The 25329-nt window shown below is 42.4% G+C and overlaps 1 protein-coding gene across 1 annotated transcript in view; it reads left to right on the top strand.

Annotated features, from left to right (window-relative positions):
- CBX1 (chromobox 1) overlaps nt 1-25329 on the top strand; it is a 494455-nt gene that overhangs the window by 35923 nt on the left and 433203 nt on the right. The window contains 1 exon segment of the mRNA XM_044055314.1: nt 15154-15246. Within this exon segment, the coding sequence (XP_043911249.1) occupies nt 15240-15246 (7 nt within the window). The 5' untranslated portion in view covers nt 15154-15239.

Raw genomic sequence — 25329 nt, 5'->3', positions numbered from 1 at the left:
TTTGGTAGAGTTTCAGGGTTATGATATTTGGAAGGATTCGATACAAGTACCCAGTCAATATAAGTAATAGATGTGTGAGAGTTGTTTGTATGAGTAGGTTGGGAGATTAGCTGTGTAAAACCGTATAAGTTAAGTATTAGAATTTGGATTACTGAGAGTTAACCAGTTAATGTTGACATTCCCAAGGAGGAATAGTTTCATTGGGGATGTGTTGAGAAAAGTATGAAAGAATATTTTTGAGCAGAGGAATGTTGTCTCCTGGAGGAGTGTAGATGGCTGCTACTGTGATAGTGTTGTTATCATTGATTTTAAGATTAGCTGTAAGTTGTTCAGCAGGAGAAAAGGATGGGATAGGTTTCATAATACTTGTAATGGTGAGGTGGTTGGAGCAGAGGATGGCTACCCCCTCCCCCATTTTTTGTTTTTGCGATCTATGCAGAATATATTATAACCAGGGGGGAGAATGTCTTTGTCTTTATTAGAAGTTTGGGGTTTTAGCCAAGTCTCTGTTAGGGTGATGACATCAGGGGTGTGGAAGGCTATCCAGGCATGGATTTCACTAACTTTGTTTAGAATATTACGGGCATGCATAGAGTAAAAGGAAATTTGTTTGGAGATGGGTTTATTAGGTAGGGAGAGGTAGAGTTATGCATGGTGGGGTGATGAATGGGCCCAGGATTTGGATGCATGTCTCCTGATAGAAGCAGGGCTACATGAAGTTGGTAAAGTTTAAAATTAAATGGGTTGTAAGTCAAGTACGTCTTGATTTTAGATGCTAGATAGTGAGAGGGAGGAAGTTTGATTTTAGGCAGAGGGATGTTCATGGAAAATCTAGAGGAGATTGTAAGAGTACTGCAGAGATGAGAAGCAGTTAGTATGGGGATTAGTGGGGTCTCTATGGACTGGTGGTAATGGAGTAGTGCAAGATGTAACATAGAGGAGGAGATTGTAATAGAGTACTGCAGAGATGAGAAGCAGTTAGTATGGGGATTAGTGGGATCTCTATGGACAGGTGGTAATGGAGTAGTACAAGATGTAAGATACAGGAGGAGATTGTAATAGAGTACTGCAGAGATGAGAAGCAGTTAGTATGGGGAATAGTGGGGTCTCTACGGACAGGTGGTAATGGAGTAGTACAAGATGTAAGAATGAGAAGAAGTAACGGAGGCAAGAGGGGAATAGAGAGGGTTGGAACAGCCATGGCCTGAGGTGGGGAAGTAGGATTGGGATGCAGTGAGGAGTGGGTAAGGGAATAGGAAAAGTAAGTTGTTGGACCTGTTAGAGAGTTGAAGTAAAATGTAGGTGAAACCACCTGTAGGGGGAGTAGGGGATATGTAGCAAGGAGGAGTGTTTGCAGCAGACTAAACTATGAAGTGACAAGTAGGGGAGAGTAAGGTGTTTAGAATGTTTTAGCAGACAGGAAGGGGTGGAGTTAGGGGTGGAAGGGATTAGGTGGTTAGGCATAAAGAAAATTGTATGGTGGTGGGTGGGAGGGGAGCGAAGTATCAGTAAGCAATGGAATTATCCATTAGCAACATGTAGCAAATGAGGTGATTTTTTAGCAGCTGGATACACACAGAATGTGAATGCAACAGTGTTACTAGTAAACTATGAAGTAATCATTCAACAGCAGGACACAGAGAATGTAAATGCAACAATATTACCAGTAAAAAAAAAAAATCAAGTGACTAGCCAGCATGGCAGATGTGCTTGTCAAAAAAGTTTGTACAAATTCCACAGTAAGCTTAGAGAAATATGTCGAGTGGTATTTCAACAGGGAAATACATTTCTTATAAAATCACTGCCATAATAACTTTTACAATCAGTGAAATTAAAAGCTAAATTTCTGTGAGCCCTAAGAACATGCCCGGAGGTTTCCTACAAAGAATCATGGAAAATGTAACTAAATCTATTTGTTATGTTAAGCAAAGTATTAGCAATCGGGCATGTCCCTGACGTATGGCAACAGATTGTAGTAGAACAAGTTATTTGGGGAGGGGAAGGTCAGAACAGACTCACAGTCTGACAGAAGTACTTATCATGGGGCTAGTCATAATGGAGCTTATCCAATATATTGCTTATTTTGATCTTTGAAATGCATTGATATTATTGTTTTTAAGGAAATAATGAAATAGATTAAATGTCAGATCATATGTAACTCAATAGGTAAAATACTAGTTAGGCAAGAAAATGCAAACAGTGAAGGGGTTGTGTGTATATGTTAGGGGTGCCTGCTTACCCCAACAAACGCCATCAGTGATGTCTCACGAAGCTCTATACTGGTGCCGCTTTTTTACAGTTATTCTTTTCACATAGAAAAGTTGAAAGTAGGATATGGAAGTAGGATACAAAACGTGGAGCGCCAGGTATAACGGTAAAAAACGACAAGATAATTACTTCACTAAAAGACACTGAAGTTCTCCAGAAAGGTCTGCAGAGCACTTGCATTTGGTACAGCATTCGTAGCGCAGAGCAGTGGTAATGATGTCACCTTTAACAGCAGTAAAAACGTGGCAAAAAGGACAAAAAATGTATGTGCTCATTCTGTGATTATCCAGTTAGGGATTATAGGGGAGCCTAACTCTGTTCTGGCACTCTGTGGGCCCAAGGCAAAAACAAAAAAAGCTTGTGCAGACCAAGGGTAGACATCCAGGGTCAGTAGAAAACCAAGCTGAAGAACAATGACTTAACTTATGCTTACAAGTAAATGGGTCATCAAAATTAATTACCATTAAAGTGTATTGGTCGTTTTCTGAAGCACTGTGTTCAATACCAGATTATACAGTTTTTGATGCAGCACAAAGTGTTTTTGTATTTTACTTTGTTTATAAGGGCATCCCTGTGGATTTTTTTCTCAGAGATGAAAATCCCTGCCATGAAGACCTGAACCCACAGTGCCTCAAAATAATGTATACGTTATCATATTTTCATATTAAATGAATCGGTAGTGGTTTCTCACTTCTGAGAGACAATCTTTCAGCTAGTTCTTGCAGATGGATGTGACTGTAAAATAGTGAATACAGTGTTAATAAGTAACTCATACTCCAAAGAGGTAACTTCTTTTATTTACCCGTAGTGCTTTGCAGTTATATGCAGGTCATTGCTCAGTATCTACCATGGCATCATTTTGTGGGTGTGTTTTATAAAGAAATTGAGTAAAGACAGAAACTAAAACGAAAAATTTATAACACGCTGCAGTTTTCTTTTTTGTTGCAAAATCACTTGCAGCTTTAACAAGAGGAGTAACACAGGAATTGAAATGTAAAACAAGGCCGCTTCTTAAAGTTACCAGTGTACTTCATAATTTTACTTGGAGTAGTAAACCAGCATTTAACCTTTGACCAATGTGTATGCATTCAAAGGTTGTAAGGTACATTTTCTAACCCTTTTATTCAAAAGGGAGTGCATAGTCACTCTAGGACATCAGTATACCTCATTTTATTGCACTCATCCGACCAATTATTGAATACAGGGCTGACTAGGCTACCTGAAATATTTTTAAAACGTACATCAGTCCCTTAGAAAAATCATGGGGCTGAAAAGCAAACTATTCTAATGTCAGGCTGCGTTATTCTGTTTTTACAGGTATCATTTGCCTGGTGTATAATATAATGTCTGATCTGGTTATGTTTGAAATTCCAAATATGGAATGCATCACTGGGGAGCTGCAACCAGATCAGATGCATAATGTTTAAATAAATACAAATGATGGGAAAAACATTTACAACCTTTTACATGCTACCTGCGTAGCTGCAGCCTTCCATAAATTGTACAGCGTTACCACTTGATTGTCTGTGGAGTTGGTAGCCATGTTAGACAGCCAGTTGTTCCTGTTTGTATTACTTGTGTAAGGCCAGTTAATCTGTAACCTACCTGCGTACCTTCTGGTACAGTTACATAGGTCTAAATATTCCTCATAAGGAGAATGTAAGGGTGTCAAGACTTGCTTTTGAGCCAAAGACTACAGTAATACACACCCACTGTCTTTCTTTTTTTCTTAATACCTTAAAATTTGGCAGATTTTTAAATAGTAAAATGATTTGGCCACGTCTGGGAGGAAAGGGGAAATGAGCTGGAATACTTAGAACATAAAAAGGTGTTAAGGAAAAAAACTGTACAAAATGTTATGCAAGAACTGTGGTAAAGGAAAGATGCACTGAACAAACTCTTATTATGGCTAATTAAAGTACATAGTACTGCAGGAGGAGATCCCTATGTTCTACCTGCATTCTAGACTGTGGACAGTTAAGTAAAGTGTATAATATTGCAGGAGGATCCCTGTATTCCACCTCTCCCTTTCTGTAGCACTACGACAGAAGGACTCCTGGCTCTGCAGTTGCTCCTCTCCAGGTTAGCCCACATCTAGTATTTCTCCAATCGGCTCCTCCCCTCCCGCCTCATTTCTACTCTCACCCCCCCCCCCCTGCATTACCCCCCTCTTATTCTCATACTGTCTGTCATCCCAATGTGCTCTGTGCTTAACTCAACTAGCAACTAGCTACTACATTTCCCTATCTGCAAAAAAAAAAAAAAAGCCTTTCAGCTTTTCCTGGTTAGGGGTCGCCACAGCGGATCATTTGTCCGCTTATGATTGGCAGTGTATTTTTACAGTGTCAAGTTGCCAGCCCGGTGCCTAACTTTCAGAGAAGGCGCACACATACACTCGTGCACCTACCTGCATGTAACGTTCAGTCGGTCCCAGGGAGGACATGCAAACTCCACACAGAAGGCAAGTAAATGTATACAACCTTTTTCATTTAATTTTCTTCTTTCTATCCCATTCTTAACCTAATTAACATCTCCTGCACTTTAACCACATTAAACCAAACATTTACTCTAATTGAAACATACACATTTTATTTCACTATTGTTATATAATGTATTAATGTCTCATTTGTGTTTGTAATTTTTCTGTACATATCTTACTGTGTTTATATTTGTAATTTGTGCTGTAAATGTTCCCTCACTGCTGTAACTACTGTCTGTAGCATTTATAATGTCTTTGTTACTCTCTATATCAGTCTGGAATTAATATTGTACTGTTTGGAGCTCCCATTCGTCCACTGAAAATGGGCTTGTTTACCCAGATGGACTTTTCCGATTAACAAAAGCAATAAATAAATAAAGTTCATGAATCAAAATAACCCTTTTAAAAGCCTGCCAGTGGAAAATAACGGCCACCAGTCTCCGGTAGCACACACATGCTATGAAGATGTTCCCGGCATCTCTCGTTTCTACAGCAAACCCCAGTCAAACCAAGTGAGCGTACGTCATCTGTGACAGTGTACGCCTGTCTGCCCAGATCATTTTCCGTCTTACTCTGCACTTAAAACTAAATGCAAAATGACAAACGACTGACGTGTGCTCCAAGCACAAGTAAAACAGTTTGCTTCTTTCTGTCCTCAAACGCAAAGTGCAACTTACAAGTAAGCTAATTAGAAACAGTTGTATGGGAGGTTTTGTCCCACACCTGTATATCCTCCTTTAACATCGACCAAAGTGAAACACTGCATTCAGGTAACACAAATTGATGACCTGATAAACTGACAGGTCAGTAAATAAAACTGTTTGAAAGTTTATTCAAGGAATGGCAGAATTGTGTATATATGTATATATACACGGCTTACTATCAAAATGTGGAATGGCAGTTGCGTGAAATTGGGATGGTGTAATGCGTCTTTTCCAGTTTCCTTAATGCCATTCTGAAAATGTGTGAATACACATTAGAGAATGATTCTCTAATGTGCATTTAACATTCTGATAATGGATCGCACTGCAGTGGGGATCGGGAAATTTACTCTCTTCCTCACTGTAGTGCTATCTTGGAGTTGGAATATATGATTTGCAGAGGGTATGGGGGGTGCACATGTGCTGTAGACATACAGTGCGTACAGCAGCTTCAGCACAACTTCTTGAGGTTCTGACGTCACCTCCTGACATTCTGAATGTGTTTGAATGTGGATGTTGAGGTGATGATTTTCAACATTTCGTACAAGTAACATTGCCAAATTCAGAATGTCAGTTTGTTCAGATGAATAGATTTTTTTTTTTACTTTCAACTTTTTGATGGTAAACCTGTGGAAAAAGTAACACGTTTTGTGAGGACAAAGTAATATTTAATTGGGACAAATGTAGCACTCTGGGTATTCATTGAAACTGGCAAATCGGAGCTGAAAGTTGTGATAAAAGGGGAGATAGTGGAACAGATGAGCAGTTTCTAGAAGGGAAATCTGAATGAGTAAGATAAAGTTAGAATCAGGGGGACTGCAACCAATTAGCACAGTGTGTCAGGTGTAGTGTATGACAGAAGGATGCCAAAGAAGCTTAAAAGTAAGGTGCACAAAACAGTGGTGCAACCAGTACTACTGTATGGTACAGAAACCTGGGCAGTAAAGGCAGAACAGTTGAAGAATCTAGAGGTGATGGAGATGAAGTGACTCCTTTTTTTTTGTGGCAGAGAGACTTTGCAAACCCACCTGCATCTTAAAACAAAAAAATGAAAAATTAGGCCACAAGCCCTTATTTGATCATACAGCTACAGAGGAAATTAGAGCACGTGTTGGTGATGGGCAGGGTGACAGCACTGCCGCGGTAGTGGCAATCTCGCTGTCCCGTTGAAATAGTAAGAAAGATCGTCAGGTTAGCAGCATCCAGGTGTGATATAACTAGTTGGGTTGCAGTTCAACACACATGGAAGCCAACCACTCCATTATACAAGAAAAGGGTGTAATTCATCAACACACATGGAAGCCAACCACTACATTATACAAGAAAAGGTTGTAATTCATCAACACACATGGAAGCCAACACCTACATTATACAAGAAAAGAAGCAGATGTTATCAGCGATCATCAAGTTGACTGCAAGTTTATTCTTTTGTCTTCTTAAATACCCCTAGTGTGCAGTTTTTCAAAAGTCATCTCTCCTGTTGCAGCAAATAACCACAGACAAGAGGGTACTTCACACAAGTAGGCCAGGGTTATACAAGGGCCTTTATTTTGAAGCCTAAGAAGTCTGGGCAAAGGCCCAAAAATAGGGATAAATTTTAAATATTGTTGTTATAAACTTAGAAAGTTGCTAGGATAGCAGAATTTGTGTTGGCATGCATTTTCTGAAGAATATGGTCTGAAACTCAAATGTGTGAAATTAGAATTCAGTCATAAGTGATTTGCCAGAAAAGCACAAATTTTATGAGAAACAGACCAAAAGTATGAGGCAAAAATCTAGACATTCTGCGAAAATCTGTACAGTTGAGAAGTATGCATAAGTAGCATTTTTTTCAACAGACTCCATTGCATCAGATATGTCAAGTTTTAAGAGACGGATATTTGAGAGGAAAAAGGGCAGCATACAGATTTTAACTTAAAGTCTTTCAGTAACAGCCCAGAAAGAACAGCTCCAAGATAAAGAGTGTCTTTCAAATTATGCCTGGTTCCTGTGAAGTAAAAGAGTGAGAGACTAGTGTTGGATCGATCAGACTTGAACAAGTGTAAAAGCATGTCCTTTTAGGATGTGTGTCCTTAAAACATTGCTGTTTTGTAGGACAGATCTCTTGTATAACAACAGTGGACATGGAGGTTGCCTTTTATACATCCCAGTAAGGTTGTCCCACAGGAGATGCGTTACATGCTGGATAGGTCAGTAGCATCTCAGCTTTCACCTGTCTTTGACCAGTAGGGTTACTGAATGTTAACATCACAATTTTCTCTAAATCTAACAGACTAATACAACAGCTTATGTGGCAGTATATTATTATCGTTGTTATACGTTTATGCAGTCCTTGGAAAGAACACATATGTCATCCCTGATTTCTTCAACATCAGTACCATATTTTTAAAGCAGTCCTAGATTCTGTACAAATATAAGTTTTGGGGGGGGACAGAAATACAGTCCTGCAGTTGTGATAGATTTTCCTCAGCAGGATGTTACAGAAAAGATGGTTCCTAAAAGCCCATGGTTTCTGCTGTCTTCCATTTTTCTAGTACTTTACTCAGAGCTGCATATGAGAAAGTTGCCATGACAGTCTCAGGTGTGCAGAATTAACATGTTGATCCCTTAGTGTTTCCGAGTTCTCTTATCCAGTTTGTGAAGCGTGAATCCTAGTGGTGGAGATATTGAAATGACCACTCCATAGGAATGAGTTTTCTGACTCTGGTATACTGTTCAAATCCTACTTCCATTTGGGCACCTGTTCTTGTCAAAGACCTCTTAAATTCAGCCATGAAAGAATTTTATACAAACTGCAAAGCCTTAGAAATTTTCCAAGACCGCTTTCATAGTACCTATCTTGGGATCAGTACAGGTAATACAACAGTAATGTGATAGACAAAAAGAGGAAAGTAGTAGGGCTTTGCAATTTTGTAACGAAGTGCTTTGAATTTGGAATTGCACCATGTATTTTAATCCACAACTGTTAACAGTGCAGTTTAGCAACTGTCGGGTGTGATGTAAATCCGCTATATGGTTCTTTGTAGGAATACAACTGTGCCTCATTAACGGAACGTGGGGCTGCCAGTCTTTCAGGATGTTGTACAGAGATAGAACATACTAGAAAGGAACCTGCTTACTACATTTTTTTTTGATCAGTCAGCCAGCCGCAGTAACTGTTTGCTTTTGAGGACAGACTCCTTCTACTGAACAGTTTGGAGGACAGTCTCCTTCTACTGAACAGTTTGGAGGACAGTCTCCTTCTACTAAACAGTTTGGAGGGCAGACTCCTTCTACTGAACAGTTTGGAGGACAGTCTCCTTCTACTGAACAGTTTGGAGGACAGACTCCTTCTACTGAACAGTTTGGAGGACAGACTCCTTCTACTGAACAGTTTGGAGGACAGTCTCCTTCTACTGAACAGTTTGGAGGACAGTCTCCTTCTACTGAACAGTTTGGAGGACAGTCTCCTTCTACTGAACAGTTTGGAGGACAGTCTCCTTCTACTAAACAGTTTGGAGGGCAGACTCCTTCTACTGAACAGTTTGGAGGACAGACTCCTTCTACTGAACAGTTTGGAGGACAGACTCCTTCTACTGAACAGTTTGGAGGACAGACTCCTTCTACTGAACAGTTTGGAGGACAGACTCCTTCTACTGAACAGTTTGGAGGACAGACTCCTTCTACTGAACAGTTTGGAGGACAGACTCCTTCTACTGAACAGTTTGGAGGACAGACTCCTTCTACTGAACAGTTTGGAGGACAGACTCCTTCTACTGAACAGTTTGGAGGACAGACTCCTTCTACTGAACAGTTTGGAGGACAGACTCCTTCTACTGAACAGTTTGGAGGACAGACTCCTTCTACTGAACAGTTTGGAGGACAGACTCCTTCTACTGAACAGTTTGGAGGACAGACTCCTTCTACTGAACAGTTTGGAGGACAGACTCCTTCTACTGAACAGTTTGGAGGACAGACTCCTTCTACTGAACAGTTTGGAGGACAGACTCATTTTTTTTACTCCTAAACTCAAATATTTCCTCCTTGCCTTCCCACCCTTTTCTCTGATCCAGACCGTTCTGCTGAAATCAATGCATTTTGGCTGAGATGGCCTCTGTTTTATTCCTTCTGGGAATTTGGTTACTCTTGCACACAAATCCTTAATGATGCATCTTCAAGGTAAGGTGTTTCATCCTAATCATCCTAATCATAAGACACTACTACATTGTGGTATCAGCTTGGGGGATAGAATTTTTATTCCAATATTGATTTCTCCACTCGAGTCCTAAACATCTTAATACAAGCAGCGCTTACGTCCAGATGTGTAAGAAGTTGACTGTGACACACAGGCTGGACCCTTTGAGCCTCCTAGCAGAAGACTATTGGATTACTTAAGTCACATGCTGCTGCTGTTAAACCTGACCCAGTCCTCCATTGGGGTGCATGTTACTATAGTATTGGCTTGTGTTCCAGCCTGTCCATTTTAAAGCACCAAATTGTGAGTTTAAAACCTTCCTCAAAGAATTCCTTCATCTTAAATGCTCCAAGAAAACTAATTTTTCACACTGTTTCCATTGGACTTTAATTTTATGCTGATTAAATTAAGCCTGTCGTACTCTAGCAAACTCTTTGTAAAATACTTTTCCCAGAAAACGCTTTTTGTCATCCTTGTTAACTTGGGGAGAATGAGTTACAAACCCTCATGTACAGTATTTCATAATGAACATATCTGAAATCTCATCCTTCATGTCAGAACCTGTTTCAGCAATAGCTTTGAATTTGGCCACCGGGCTTTTATCCGAAATACTAGGAGAGGAGCTCCATCTTTTACTGTGGGTCAATCAGGCAAGGCAGCCTTTTGTTGCAATGGATCAATTCCTGTAGACAGCTCAGCTACTATACTAGGAAAACATATATTCAGGAGTATAATTCAGCTGTTGACCCTCTTCAAAAAAGTAAAAAAAAAAAAAAAAAAACTGTAATGTAAGTAACCAAACCATAAATGGTTGACCCACTTTACTGTTCTTAGATGTGATAAATACAAAGACCTGTTGTTGCAAGGCATGGTTAGATCACACCCCTTTAGGGTATTAGCAGCTTAGCAGGTTACATTAGAAATGTTTCTTTATGTGATAGTTTAGAAGTTGCCCAGTTGGCTGATGTCCACATTACCAGGCACAAGGAAGCATAGATTTGGGTAGGGAAAGATTTGGCACAACCATATTTCAAATGATTTGTACACCTCATACAGCTGACAAAGAGCTGCTTTTGAATCTGTCCAATTGTTATGATTTACTTTTTAAAGTGTTCCTCCCTGAAGATGGTATACACTGATAAGATACTTGACATAGGTTTGTAGGTGTGTACTAGGCTAATGGCCCTGGAGTCTTTGCAAGCCTAGCCCAAAAACATTGCCCAGGCACCATGCCACTCAATGGTAGTTCACAGTGCCCCTATCCAGTAGGGCAACTGGAGTGATTACTGGGGTGAACTTTCTGTTACCCATCCACTTGTCAAGATTTCTCTTGAAGAGGGCCAGCGAGGTACTCTGCTTGACATGAATGGGAAGCGTATTCTAAAATATGGGTAGTCTTTGGGAGATGAACCTGTCCCTCCAGCATCTTCTGTTAATTGTGGTAACGAGGTTGTGATCTCTGGAGTGTGTGGCGTGGGGGAATTGGGATTTCTTTAGGTGTAGCATTTCAAGTAGGGCTGGGTCAGACATGGCTTTGTAAGTCGAGCAGAGATCACCTCTAAGTAGGCGATAAGAGACTGAGAGCAGCTGAAGTTTCCGGAGTCTGTCCGTGTAGGACGTGTTTAAGGCCTAAGATCCTTTTTGTGAGGTACTTTTGTGGCCTGTACAGCTGTTGTAGGACTCTGGTCAGGTACATGCCAAATGGGGCATTATATTAGATGATTGGTCTGAGAGATGAGTAGAGAGGGGTGATAACCTCTTTCTTCCTGGATGCGAAACCTTTGGTTACAAGATGCGTCATGTAGAAGGACTTTCTGACCACAGTGGTAATGTTGTGGTCGAAGGTGAGGTGGCTGTTGACCTGGGAGCCCAGATCTCTTATGGCCCCTTCAGTGTTCTCTCATCAGCGTGGTAATTCGTGGGAACGGAGTTTTTTCCAAAGGGGATGATGATGCATTTTTTGGCATTAAGCTTCAGGCCATGGTTCTGACACCAGTCATTGGTCTCAGAGAACCCTTGTAGGATGTCTGTATCACTTGGGGAGTTGATAATGACTCCTAGCTTGCAGTCATCAGCGAACTTGGTCAGCCAGAGTCCTTCTGAGTTGGCCTGGACTTCTGAGAAGTAGATGCCAAACAGGAGAGAGCCCAGGACCGAGCCCTGTGACACTGCACTTGTGACTGGTCGTCAGCCTGACTTGAAATCTACAATTTTCACTCTCTGGGTCCTGTCTGCGAGCAAATTTACAACCCACCTAGTGATGTAGGGCTTGATGCCTAATTTGGTGAGTTTATTGGTGATACCTGAGTGGGGAATGGTATCAACGGCCTTGGCCAAATCAAGGTAGGCTGTATGCACTGCTTTACCCTCGTCCACAGCCTTGGTGACTGCCTCGAAGAGGTCAACCCGGTTCAGCAGGCTGAATCTCCCCTTGACAAAGCCAAACTGTGTGGGGTCAATAGTTTGGAGATTGCCTACATCTTTGTTAAGCAGGTCCATGATGATGCAGTTCATAGCTTTGCATAACAGACTCGTCAGGCTAATGGGAAGATAGTTCCCAGGGTCTGTAGTTACTCCCCCCTTGTGGAGCAGGATGACTGTAGCAGTGCACCATTCATTAGGGACATAGCCTGAGTTAAGGCTGTGATTGAACAGGGCACACAGATGTGGTGTCAGTTCATTTTGTACCTCATGTAGTACGCAGCCAGGGATATTATCAGGTCCCATGGATGCTGCATTCTTGGCTTTGGACAATGCAGCTTTTACCTGTGCCGCAGAAATGCTGGGTACCAGGCTTTCTTCTGGTATTGTGATAGGGCCATTGGGGGAGAGAGAGGATAAAGTTGGCACTGAATCTGTCGGCCAGTATGTTGGCTCTATCTGTTGGCTCAGTATTGGAGGTGCTATTGTGCAATAACTCAGAGCAAATCTGGGTATTGCCTTGGAGGTTTTTGATATAGCTGTAGAAGGTCTTGTGGTTGTTTTTGGTGTCGGCTGAAATCCTGCCTTCATAGCTGGCTTTAGAGGATTTCATAAGGGATCTCGGCTTTTTGTTGGGACTGATAAGAGAGGTTTTCCATTTTTTTTCTGCAACAGTTTCTTCCTTCTGTTGTAGAGTTTAGTTTATTGATGGCTGGGGACCCCCAGATTAACTTCATTTTTTGGAGGAGAGCATCTTAGTTCTATTTGGTATAGCAAGGTCCATGCATTTGTGTACGTGCTCCTACAGTGCATTGGTGTATGATTTGGCAGTCATGCAGCTATTTTCCATTGGCATGGGTGGCGAGAAGTTACCCACCTCTGTTTTTAGGAACCCAGAGTCGGCTTTAGAGAAGTTTTTCAGGGTGGTCACTTTAGCGGGGGTTGTAGGTGAGATGGAGATTTTCATAGTGATCAGTTTGTGGTCGGATTTAACCAGGGAGGAATAGACTATAGGTGTGGAGCAGCGGTCTCCCATGTTGGTGATAACCAGGTCGAGGATGTTACTTCCCCTAGTGGGGGTCAGAATGAGCTGGTCTAGGGCATTGGAACTGATAAATTCCAGAAAGCGTTGGGTCTGTACATTGGTACTTGAATAGTTTTCCCAGTTGATGGAAGGGTAGTTGAAGTCACCCAGTATGCGAGTATTGGGTTGGACCTTGACAGATTCCAGGGTGCTTAGGAACTTCGGGTGAGAGTCTAGGGACATGTTTGGGGTTCTGTAGCAGGCTATGACTTGCATGTCTGTCTTACCCAGTGTTAGTTGTACATGAAGCATCTTAGATGCATTATGCTGGTCTGCCAGTCTAGAGATGTGTGTATCCTTTAAGAATATGGAGACACCACTGCCTTTGGAGCTTCCGGCCGTATTCTGGGGCAGAAAGGTATGGAATGAGTTGTAGCCTAGGAGCACAGTGGTGCTTCCTGCCTCTTTAAACCAGGTCTCCATTACAGCGCAGATGTCAGCATTCTCCATTTTGAGGAGAGCTTCGAGCGCATCTTGAGATTTAGACTTATAGCATTGAGCAGCATGACCCTCAGATTGCATTTGTTTGTAGCTGTTACAGTGTAATTTTATTCTTTGGAACACTGCCTAAAAAAGGCACTATAGGGGGTGGCAAGAGCCTTAGCCAGTACCGGAATCCCAGGGGTGACAGATTCAGGCTCTCTCTGGCAAAGCATCAAGGTCTTTCGATCATGTCGTCCCAGGCAGACAGATACTGGATCCCCTTAGAATGACACCAGAAATGTAGCCAGTTGTTGAAGTCAATCATTTTCTGCTCGTACTGTGGTATCATTCTGGGTGACGGTAGAATACTGCTCAGGGCTAGGGTCATACCTGCCCGGGCCACATAATCCAAGAGTTCCATCACATCTCTTTTCATGTAGTCCAGGGAGGTACGTCTCAGGTCATTCACACCCACATGGACAATGACTGAGTCACATTTGTACTTGTTGTGGAGTGACCTGAGTGCATGTGTTATGTGGCGGACACTGGCACTTGATAGACAATGGACAGTCACCTTCTCCTTGTTCAACCTAGTGAGTGGGGACGTCAGTGTGCCTCACATTTGAGTCTCCTATGATTAGTACATCGGGCAAAGTGTTTTGCCATAGGGGCTTAGGTTGAGGGGCACACTGTGGTGGTGAGCTGTGTGTTCTGGGATTGGTGTTGTGTTGTGGTGGTAGAGTGCATTTCTGTCTCTGGGGTCTCTGTTGTTTGGGTACATTTTTTTTTACCCATAGCTAGGATCTCTGAGGTAACAGTATCCGTACAAGGTGTCCGGCCTCCCATCCTCCAAAGGGAGGTTACATATTTGTTTTTAACAGTTTCTTTATGAAATGTTTTACTCGTTTAAATGTTATATGTGTTGTAATGATTTGCCTACATTAGATTCTGGGAATTTTTCTACTACAAATGCACAGCTATGTGAAGGCAATATGTGGATTGGAGAACAGACTGGCTCTATATTTATGTACACAACACTAGTGCATAAGTTCATTAATGCCACATCTGCAATTCCAGTGCTAGTTGTCAGAAAAAGTGTTGATGGGAACATGAGCTGGATAAACCCAAGTCATACTGTGACAGCGACCTTATCTTGAAAAGCCATTCATTCATTGGCAGGTCATTACACAGTTGTCCTTCTTTCCTTTATAACCAAAGGTGAGGCTTGGTAAGTGAAATAAACCAGTTTGTGAAAGCTTTGCAAACAGCAGTTTTTTTTTTTAAGTGGTCTGTCTCTCTCCTTTTATTTTTTTGTTTAGGTCAAGGCTGGTCAGGTAGGGTGAAATGTTGAGCCCTAATAAAAGGAAAAAGTATTTAAGATGTTGTAGACACGTTCTTGAATCCCTGTTTTATGCATATGCTACTTTTTGTGTATGCAGATAACTGATGGTATCTGTTATGAGAAAATGGAGGCAGGTGAGTACCTGCATTGTTTAGTAACTGATTTATTTGAATTATTTCTGCTTTTCACCATTACTAAATATATTGAAACCTTGTTATTGTTGAGAATATATGCATTAAAACTTTACCCTCTTTCCCTTAGCCTTGGTCATCCTCTGGTGATTATTTCCCATCCGAAGCCTAGTGCTTTTCCTTCTGACAGCGTGTTCTCCAAAACAACATATAGTCATGGCAGGTGAGAATGAATGTCTGGGGCAAATGTGGTAATTTCATTGTTTGTAATGCTGAGCATTTTACACTGCATGTTATTTTGGTCTTTGTTTTCCTTCATAGTTCGTATTGTCCTTTTAGATGAACTAACATCTGATGTTTACACTTTGGTACATAGTTTGATGTTTACAATCTGGTACAAAGTAAATGCACATGGTCACAAATTCATAAAATGCGACTAAAGATTAAAGCAACTGTAGCTACAGCAGATTAGAAAACATTACATTTGTCCAGTTTGTGATAATATATAGATGCGATTTTTGTGGTGTAGTTATACTGATGTGTTTGTAACTGTGTGTATATGTGTATATCCTTGTGTCTGTGTGTGTGAGAGATGCAGTACCACCCACAAGGCTGTTGATATTTCTTTTGTTCTATTCTTTTTTGTTCCATATCAGTCACTTGTTCAGTGCTATGCAAATTTGTTGACCATAACTCTGTTTTCTGACTGCATGTTTTTTTTTTTTTTTTGTGTAACTTGTAACCCAGTGTTTGCTTTCTTGATTTATGCTCGTATGTTTTTTTTATTCAGCTTTTCATATTCAGACTGCTTACAAGTTCTGACTTAGATTTCTGAGGGACTCAATTCTGTAACCTGTGTTTGTTTTTCAGACTTTGTGTCATTAAAGAAATATGAAAGTAGTGTCTTTTGTTCACTGTCTTATGTAAATGTTGGCTTTTCTAGTTGTTACTGTCAGAGAAAGTAAAATAACTGTTTCAAGTTAATAAAATGATGCATTGTGCAGTTTTTTTAATAATCTCTGTCTCACAATTAATAGATGTATGTAAAACTTTTCTCCATGCAGTATGTGTCACTATTACTGTAAAATCCTTAGTTGTCATCAGTAATCCAAAAACATAGTCACAAAGACTGTAGTTGATTGTTGAATTAGTTCACATTGGTTGATTGTTTATCTGTGCTCTGAGTGCACTCTTAGCTGATCAGTTTTGTGCACCAGTTTCAATGGGAGGTGACGAACAAACCAAGCATATCAGGCGTATCGTCTCCTGATTATTTGCTGTGTGATAACAGTAATTCTGAATGATGCTGGATGTGTTTGAAGACTTGCCACAACATTATCATTGACAAGATGGGAGTTTGTCTGTTAGCAGGTTATGCTTTCTGGATTGCAGAACTCTTTCTCTTCTCTTCTCATGAATTGGTTTAAGAGAGCATTTTTGACATTTTGAGTTCACATTGTGTGATTCATGAGTGTGAAGGGAAGTGTCTAGGATGTTCTGTGTTTTCAGAGATGCTGGATAATGATTCTTTTGATATGCCGCTCAAAAGAACACCAACATTGAAGAATGTCATAACCTGGAACGTTCTGGCTTCAGTCTTTTCTTGGATAGACCAGACGTAATTCTAAAGACTGTACCTATCAGAGTAGAACCATTTGGACCCTGTTAGCTGTCTCTAGAGTAGCATAAACTGTGGATACCAGTTGTAGTGTACAAATGATGTCTTAGATGTTGGACATCTAACCGAGGTCCCAGGACTTTCACATGTTATTAGAAAAGTATTTTGTGCTGTTTATTTAGCCATGTTTGTTTTGTTAGTCCATTTATTTTGCATGCACTTGCCAACAGCTTAAACAACACAAGTCGGGTAGTATGTAGAGTCATGCAGTTACACCACCAGTACAGGAGTGGGGCTAGAAAGACATTTAATTATATGTTTTAAACCTATTCAGTGTAAGGATGTCGATTTTTGTTATTGTGTATTATTTTTCCATGTCTCTTTTTTTCTCGCTCTCTTTTGCCTTCTTTGTATGAATCTTCCCCCTTTGATGCTTCAGGTTATAGCCCAGCAACCATATTTGAATGCATCTTCTGCTCTCAGCCCCCCTGCAGTCCAGGACAGATAACCTGGTGAGTCTAGGAAGGATGTATTGATTTCCGTCTGGCCCCCCACCCCTTGAAATCTCCCCCTCTGAGGTCAAACTCTCCTGGCGTGTCTCCCACTCCAGAGATTGACTAGAACTAGAAGGCTGATCCACCACCAAACCTACCTGACAACTCCATGTTTTGGGGAGATATTAGAGCTGATCAGGTTTAAAGTGAAATGCGCCCCCCCCCCCTTCAACACCCTTTCAGAAGTCAGAATGCATCAGGAGAGGATATACCCGACACAGGCTTCCAGGTCTCCCACTTGGATGGATCCTGCAGTGGATGGCGTGATTCAGTGTGCCACACAAAACACTTAGAAGAACCTCAGTGTGTTGTTGCCTGCCCCTAAGCAGGCCAGACAGAAATCCTGTGACCTCCTTAGAACTGTCCTAGCTGCTTACAAAGCCATGTGATGGACTTCATAATTGTCTCGACTTCTCCTAAGAAGGTCTTTGAATCTCACAACAAGGTTGCCCATCTTCTTGAGTGTTGGACAGACCAGAGACGCATGCATTTTCATCCTTTTCATCTTTTCTCTTGGTGTAAAAAATGTAAGGTGCAAGTGTTGAAGATCCAGAGCAAGATAATCGACAGATTTGCTTGTACTCTGGAATGGTATACAGACTCAGAACTGAAAATCTAAATTACAGTCCCAGATGGGACAACCCTTTGTTCAGTGGTTAACCAGTCCATGTGCCTAAGCCCACTGTGCTGTGGGTGGTTCAAAAAGGCTGCAGGAATGGCACTGTTTGTCATGCCTGGCTTTGCCTTACTGAATTTGCTAAAAACTGTAAGGCTGACTTCATGAATGCCCATTTTCATAGAACTTTACTTGGATCAACTTGGAAAGCCAAGCTAGAAGAGCACGACAGTGATGGCAGTGTGTTGCCAAGGTCAGGATGCAGTAGTCACAGGCTTCTCAGAATCAGAAGACTCTGTTTAAGTTGGTGTTCCAATCTTGTTTCTTCTGTCCGTCCTCATCTGATGGGTTATTGGATCTGTACGGATCCAGCGCCAGAGCTTTTAGACATTTGCATCCAAGGCTCAGGCTTCTTCCCTACCCATAATTCCCTCTCGCCATCTCATTACCTCAGATCTTGAGTGCTGCAATGCTTCAAACATGGCCTGTCTCGGTGCTGCTTTTTCTTTGTGATCAGATAAGTGGAAGATTTTTGTCTAGATTTTCAGATACTATTCCCGTTTCACAACTAACTGCAGCCTCACTTAGTGTAGTTCTTCCTTTATTTCCTCTTTGGAGGACTTTATCTCCACCCCCCCATAAAAAAATTCCTTTTTATCGTTAAAATATATATTAGGTTTTATAGTGATTTGTAGGGTTAGTCGAATGTTGTAGGATTAATAGAACTTTGGCTATCCTGTTTGTGTTTGCTTGTGTGTATTTTTTCCCTGTATCATGAGCATTTTTTTCCTTCTAGCTAACCAACATGTCCAACAAGGCATCGGATTTTTAAGAAGTGCATTTCTTATGACCACAAGATTTCCCCCTCAGGAGGCACGCTACAAATAAGTTGTTTGGGGGCTTCTTACCTGGGCGAAAACTGTACTGCTTGCTCAGCCGTCAGGGCTAGAGCTGTCTCAGACACAGTCAGTCAGTCCAGCTACCTATTAAAAGTCTTTTCCCAGCCACATTATTGGAAGTCACTCTCACCTGCCCTCCCATCCCTCCCTGTCTAGCTCACCTTCTAGTAAGACGTTGGTAAGAAAAGCAGGGGAGACGAGCCAAAAGAAAAGGAGGAGGATTCCTCCAAAAAATTGGGAGAAGCAACGCAAAAAGGAATCCAGAAATTTGGGGTCCATGGAGTGTGACACTGAAACTTTGTAAAGTTTTGGATCTAACTCTGCCATTGGAGCCTATTGGGATCCATTCCCCAACACCTCTCTTTGTGAAATCTAGGTTTTTGCTGAAGTCGGTCAGTCCTCTATGCCAGTCTCCATTTCTGCAAGAGAGGTCCTTTCATTGGGTCTGTAGGCTGCTTTCGGCTTTTTCCCTTGGATCATTGTGGCTGTCAAGGAGCCTGTCCGAGGCTGATGTGGACCTGATAATGAAAAAGTTTCCGAGGACCCAGGTTCTTCCCTGCATTCCCAGCTATTTAGGGGCTAGGAGTAGTCCCTTCCACTCCTTTGTTGGTTTGCCCTTCACTCTGACCCTCACCTTAGATTTGGTGTCATTTGGATCAGAGCATTCCTCGGGGCCTAACTGCACCTGAGGCTAAAACTTTGGCATCTTCATCTCTTACACTATCTCTTACTCTGTCGACTCACGAAGTGTAGGATCTCGATGGGTGTCTGAGCTGAGAAGTCGGCACTGGTGTTGAGTTCTCTATCTTTCCCTTCCTCTCTGCTTCAACCCTTGCCAACTCAGCTCTGCTGTCTGTTTTGGACCCAAGCTGGATGGGTTTTGGGACTTGGCTTTGTTGGGGTACAACGATCCCACACGGACAGCTTTGGGACCAGTTTCAACTTTAGCATTTGAGTGATTAGAAAGAGTTCTCTCTAAGTCTAGAGAGCAGATTTTATTTCCACACAGGGAACCTCATAGCCCCTCCTACTGTTGATACTGGATGGCCAGGCCCTAGACACCCTCAGACATTCGATCTGCTCCAGAGTTTTCTCTGGAGCTTCCTGCCACAGATGTAGACAAACTCATAGGGAAGAGACACTTGAACTTCTCATTGAGTCCCTCACCGAGGATACTGATTTCGGTGGAGTGGGGTCCACTAGGATAGCCCCTAGAGGATCTGTCCTTCGGAGACATTCCGATGGTCACTGACACCCCCTCCTAGGAGGAATTGCTATGTTTGAAGGCCAGTCATCCCTCCTGCTGACTGACTCGTGGATTTGGTCTTGTGGTGGGCTTGGAAGGAACTGGATGTGGTGGAACCAGTTTCCCAGAAACGGGGCAAGATTTTAGTCACCAATAAAGACGGGCCATCCTGGAGAAAGGGTCCTGCAGTGCATTCCATTCTTTTAGTGGTGGTCACAAGGAAAGTGCTATCAGAAGAGATCTGTACTGTCCAACCACCTAGCAGGGAGTTGAACAGGTTTGGAAGCAGGTTTGCACATCTGCAAGCTTTGCATTACAAGTGCTGAATTATTTAAATACTTTCAGAGGAACTTGACCAGAGAAGTCTCCAAGTCTCTCTCAGGGTCCTTAACTGCAGAGAACTGCAAATCCGTTGATACTGAGCTGGCTATTCTAAATCCCTTTCTAATGTATCCATTCTCCTACTGCCCAATGTGACCGATGGCATGCCGTTAGCTGTGGTCACCAGCATTGCTATGTGCTGACAAGCCTAGATGTGTCACTGCAGTTTTGCAGTGCATTTCAAGATGTCCTCCTTCAGTGCCCCTTATGATTGGTCCACCCTTTTTGGATCAGAAGTAAATGTTTTCTAGAAGTGAGCAGGATGGCACAGATGTCTGCTGCCTGAACCTTCTACTACATGCATGCAAAGTAAAGCGTAAAGGAATCCCTCAAAATGCTGCTGCACTTTTATGTCTACTCGATAACTTCTGCAAAATGCCTGCTTGGAAACCTGCAAATCCATCACTCCCATTGAAAATTCCTGGGAACGTCTGCCAACTCACAGATTCTGACCTGCTCCTAACAAAGTAAAGAAACCGTGTCTGGCTTCAAATCACTGTTTCTTACACACACACACACACACACACACACACACCCCTTCCTACCTACTTCTCATACACACACACATACGTATCTCTCACTTGTCTGGCCGTGGTCTGCAGTCCAGATGTCTTCAGGAATTCAAACTCCGTGCATGCGCAGAAGATGGAGATGTAAATCTGTCACACAGAAGCAACAGGTTGTCTGCATCTGTGCGACTGGACACAGGGCATAAGAATGCCCTTAAGAAAAGAAAAAAAAAACAATCTTCTGGCCAGTGGGCCCCTTTCCAGCCAGCATGTGCAATCGATGCCATGACCAGTTGTCACAGCCGAGGTCCCGGTATACTGTATCTGCATGTACAGTCCGAAAAAAAAAGCCCTGGTCCAAAGCATGTGGACCTCCTCAGAGGCCAGGCTTCACATCAGAGTCCTGGTGATGAGTTGTCCTTGTGTTGCAGGCCTTTCAGGACTTACTCCCCATGGGTGTGATTTTGATTCAGTCAGACATGGTGGTGGTCTGGTACATCAACAAACAGGGGAGGGAAAGAAATGCTCATATCCAATATGTCGAGAAGCCATGAGGGTTTGGCAGTAGGCAGTGGTTTTCCACCACTTCCAGGTGGCAAAGCAGCTCCTCGGGAAAGCCAGTGTTTTAGCAGACAAGCTCAGCTTGTCCATTCTCCTTGCCGTAGAGGTAGTCTTTCAGTCAGGCTGTGATTGCCCAGATCTTCAGCCACTGGAGCCAGGTGTGCTATGACTTGTTTGTGACCCTGTCCAGTTCCAAGTACAATAGCTGCTTTTCCCTGATCTTCAGGAGGGAGAGTAATTGACGGATGCTGTGGTCCACACTTGGCCTCAATCTCCTATGTGCTTATCTGCCCACTCTCTTTATACTAAAATTTCTTCTGGAAGATGTGTAGTGCCAGATGAAGTGATCTCATTGCTCCCTTTTGACTACAGCAGGTACTGTTCCCATCTCTCTGGCCTAGCTGATGCACCATCCTTGGGTGCTGAAACCTCTTCAGATGTCATTTTTTATCTGTCTGGCAAGCCTTACCAAGACATAGCAGCCCTGAAATTAACTGCATGGCTTTTCCAGTTCCAGTCATGGCCAAACAGACCAGGCTTTCATCGTGTTACACTGCTGCAGTCATTACACTTGGGTTATCCTGCCATCAGGCGGTCCTGCAGTCGGCCAGAGTTCCAAAGTCTTGGTCCGGCGTCGGTTGCTGTCGCTTCTTCCCTGACGTCAGTGCGCCAGGGGTATATAAGATGCATCTGACGCCATTTTCTTCTTTCAGATCCGAAGTCTTCAATAAAGCTAAGTACCCCGTTGGTGAAACTTTTTTTCTTGCCTCAGACCGATGTCAGAAAAAGTTCATAATTGTATTTCTTGTGGAAAGCAAATACCTCATAAGGACTTCCACTCTTACTGTATTCCATGCCTAGGCCCTGATCACGACGTCACTAGTTGTCTGTTTTGTGCTAGATTTAACAAACTCACTATAAAAAGACGTTTTGATTTTGCTTTGCAAGGCATCCGAGGTCCAAAACCGACGACGAAACCTCTTCTAGGCCAGTCGCGGGTTCGCCGGTTCTCAGTGAGGTGCTTTTGCAGCCCCTGACACCCGCTACCTCAGAGCCACAGGCCGCTTCCTACTCCCATGTGGAGACAACTAGGCCTCTGGAAACTCAAGATGTTGGGCCTACGGAAACTAATCCCTCAGATGGGTCCGGAGCCGCTGAGCAGGCATCGGCTTCTGAGGGTTTTTTCAGACATTCACAACTTACCATTAAAACAACAGCCAAGACAAAGGTACCATTAAAGATAAAGAAACAAGTACAGCATTCTGCTGGACAGTCCTCCATGCCTAAGAAACAGATGCTTAAAATGTCCGAAGACCTCATTACTCTAATCAGGGGTTCCCATCCCCCTCCTGAGAAAAGGCCTAGGCAGGATACAGACTATGATTCCTCTGATCAGGTTTCCATTTCCTCTGATTCCTCTTCAGACCAGGGATACTCTCTACCCCCGTATGTGGACTCTGATGCTGAAGAATCTATCCCTTCAGCCTCTCCTCCTGAGGATTATTCTTTTGGGGAAACTTTACATACCATTAGGGAGCATTTCCATTGGGAAAGTCAGGATTACTCAGAATCCAAGAAAAGGCTCAGGGATTTCCTTTTATTGCCTCAACACAGGCCCCTGGCTATTCCGCCTGTGCTAGATATTGTGGATGATGTGTTCTCTGAATCCAGCTTATCTCCTGATTCTTTGCCCCCTGCTCCAGCCAAGCCAGATAGGTATTATAGAGTCCCTGACTCTCACAAGTTTCTATACAAAAACCCTTCTGCTGATCCAGAAACTATTTCCCAGGGTCCAAAAGGGGTTAAGGCTTCCATTGCAAAAAATCCAGTACCCTCTGACAGAGATTCCAGAGCTTTGGATAGATGGGGGAAAAAAGTATAAACTTCTGCAACATTAGCAGTAACAGCTTTAAATTGCCAGTTCCACATGCTTAAGTACCAACAATATTTAATGGCTCAGTTAAAACAGAAAATGCTTGCAAGCTCAGAAGCTCCTGATTGTAAAGAAATGCGGAATTTATTGCATGCAGTTGAACAGGTGGGAAAACATACTCTGATAGTCAAACAGGCAACACCTCTCTCTAAAGCTGTTATGGATATCATTTTGGAGACCAGGAGGCCTAGCACCAGGAAAGCTTACTCAGAAAAATGGAAGAGATTCTGTGCCTGGAACCAGGCTCAAAGCCTTGGCCCTCTTGTTCCAAACATTCCTCAGATTTTACAATACTTAACTGAGATGCTGGACAGAGGCCTATCCTTCTCATCAATTAAGAGCCACGCCTCTGCCATTTCAGCACATTACAACACGGATCCTCCTTTATTCTCTCATCCCTTGCTAAAGCAGTACCTCAGAGGGGCTAAAAACATAAGACTGCCCCAGAGAGCACCAACACCAACTTGGGACCTCAATTTCATTTTGGAAAAACTTACCCTACCACCCTTTGAGGCAGCCAATACAGCCGATCTAAAATTTTTATCATGGAAAACAGCTCTGCTCCTGGCAGTAACTTCAGCACGAAGAGTCTCCGAGCTACAGGCATTAATGGCAGTGGAACCTTTTATAATTTTTCATCAGGACAGGGTTTCCTTAAGGACAAACCCTACCTTTATGCCAAAGGTGATATCTAGTGTGGCTCTTAACCAAACCATCCATTTGCCAACTTTTTATCCAAACCTCCAGAATAAAGGGGAGAAACTTCTGCATTCTTTGGACATACACAGGCAGCTACGCTTCTACTTGGACAAAGCAAAAGCTTTCAGGAAAACTGAGCAACTGTTTGTAGCATATGCTGCAGAATCACAGGGCAAGGCTATCTCAAAGCAGACTATATCCAAATGGATAAGACACTGTATTCGTTACTGCTACACACAGCATGGAAAATCAGTCCCAAATAACATTAAGCCACATTCCACCAGGGCAACAGCCACTTCAACAGCCTTTCTCAGAGGAGTACCTACCAAGGAAATTTTGGAGGCTGCAGCTTGGAGTTCAATGCACACCTTTACCAAGCATTACCACCTGCCTCTTTACTCTAAATCCAGAGCAGGATTTGCCACTGCAGTTCTGCAGGACCTCATAGCCAATCCTAACTCTTTATAGACCAGCCACCCAACCTTAGCTTTGGGATTCTACCCAAGTGTAATGACTGCAGCAGTGTAACACGATGAACATAGTACAGTTTTGTACCTACCATAAATGTAGATGTTCGAGTGTTCACACTGCTGCAATCCAGGTTACCCTCCCTCCATCCCCTCTGAACTAGCTGGACTTATCTATACCTTTCTATCCTATACAACCTTTGTGGTGTATTTGCTTGTAACTGAAGGTATTGTTTTTTTATTTTTTATATGTATATTTTTTATTAGCAATATGTATTGCCTACCTCCTTGGGGGCACCTGACATCTGGGGCAAGAAAAACTGAAGAAAATGGCGTCGGATGCATCTTATATACCCCTGGCGAATTGACGTCAGGGAAGAAGCGACAGCAACCGATGCCGGACCAAGACTTTGGAACTCTGGCCGACTGTGGGACTGCCTGACGGCAGGATAACCCAAGTGTAATGACTGCAGCAGTGTGAACACTCGAACATCTACATTTATGGTAGGTACAAAACTGTACTTTCTTCATATCTTAATGCCCTCTCAGAAGCCTTCTAGTAGAAAGGTTTACAGACGTAAATGGAAAAGATTTTCTCCGTGGGCTTCCAACAACAGGGCATGAATCCCTTTTTCAGCCCTACATACTTGTTTTGGATTTTTCTGGCTCATCTGTTCCAAGAAGGGCTAATTATTCTGTTAAAATTCAAATAGCTGTCATCTCAAACTCTCTTGTGGGAGAGAAATATTATCTGATTGCTTCTTTAAAATAATTTTTTTTTTAAGAATACTTTTCTTTTTCTTTTTTTTCCTCCTTTTAAAGG

The sequence above is a fragment of the Protopterus annectens genome, chromosome 13.part0, assembly GCF_019279795.1.
Source record: "Protopterus annectens isolate FY-2018-M chromosome 13.part0, PAN1.0, whole genome shotgun sequence".
NCBI classification, from domain to species: domain Eukaryota; kingdom Metazoa; phylum Chordata; order Ceratodontiformes; family Protopteridae; genus Protopterus; species Protopterus annectens.
Note: the sequence above shows the minus strand (reverse complement) of the source record. Positions and strands in the feature narration are given on the sequence as shown.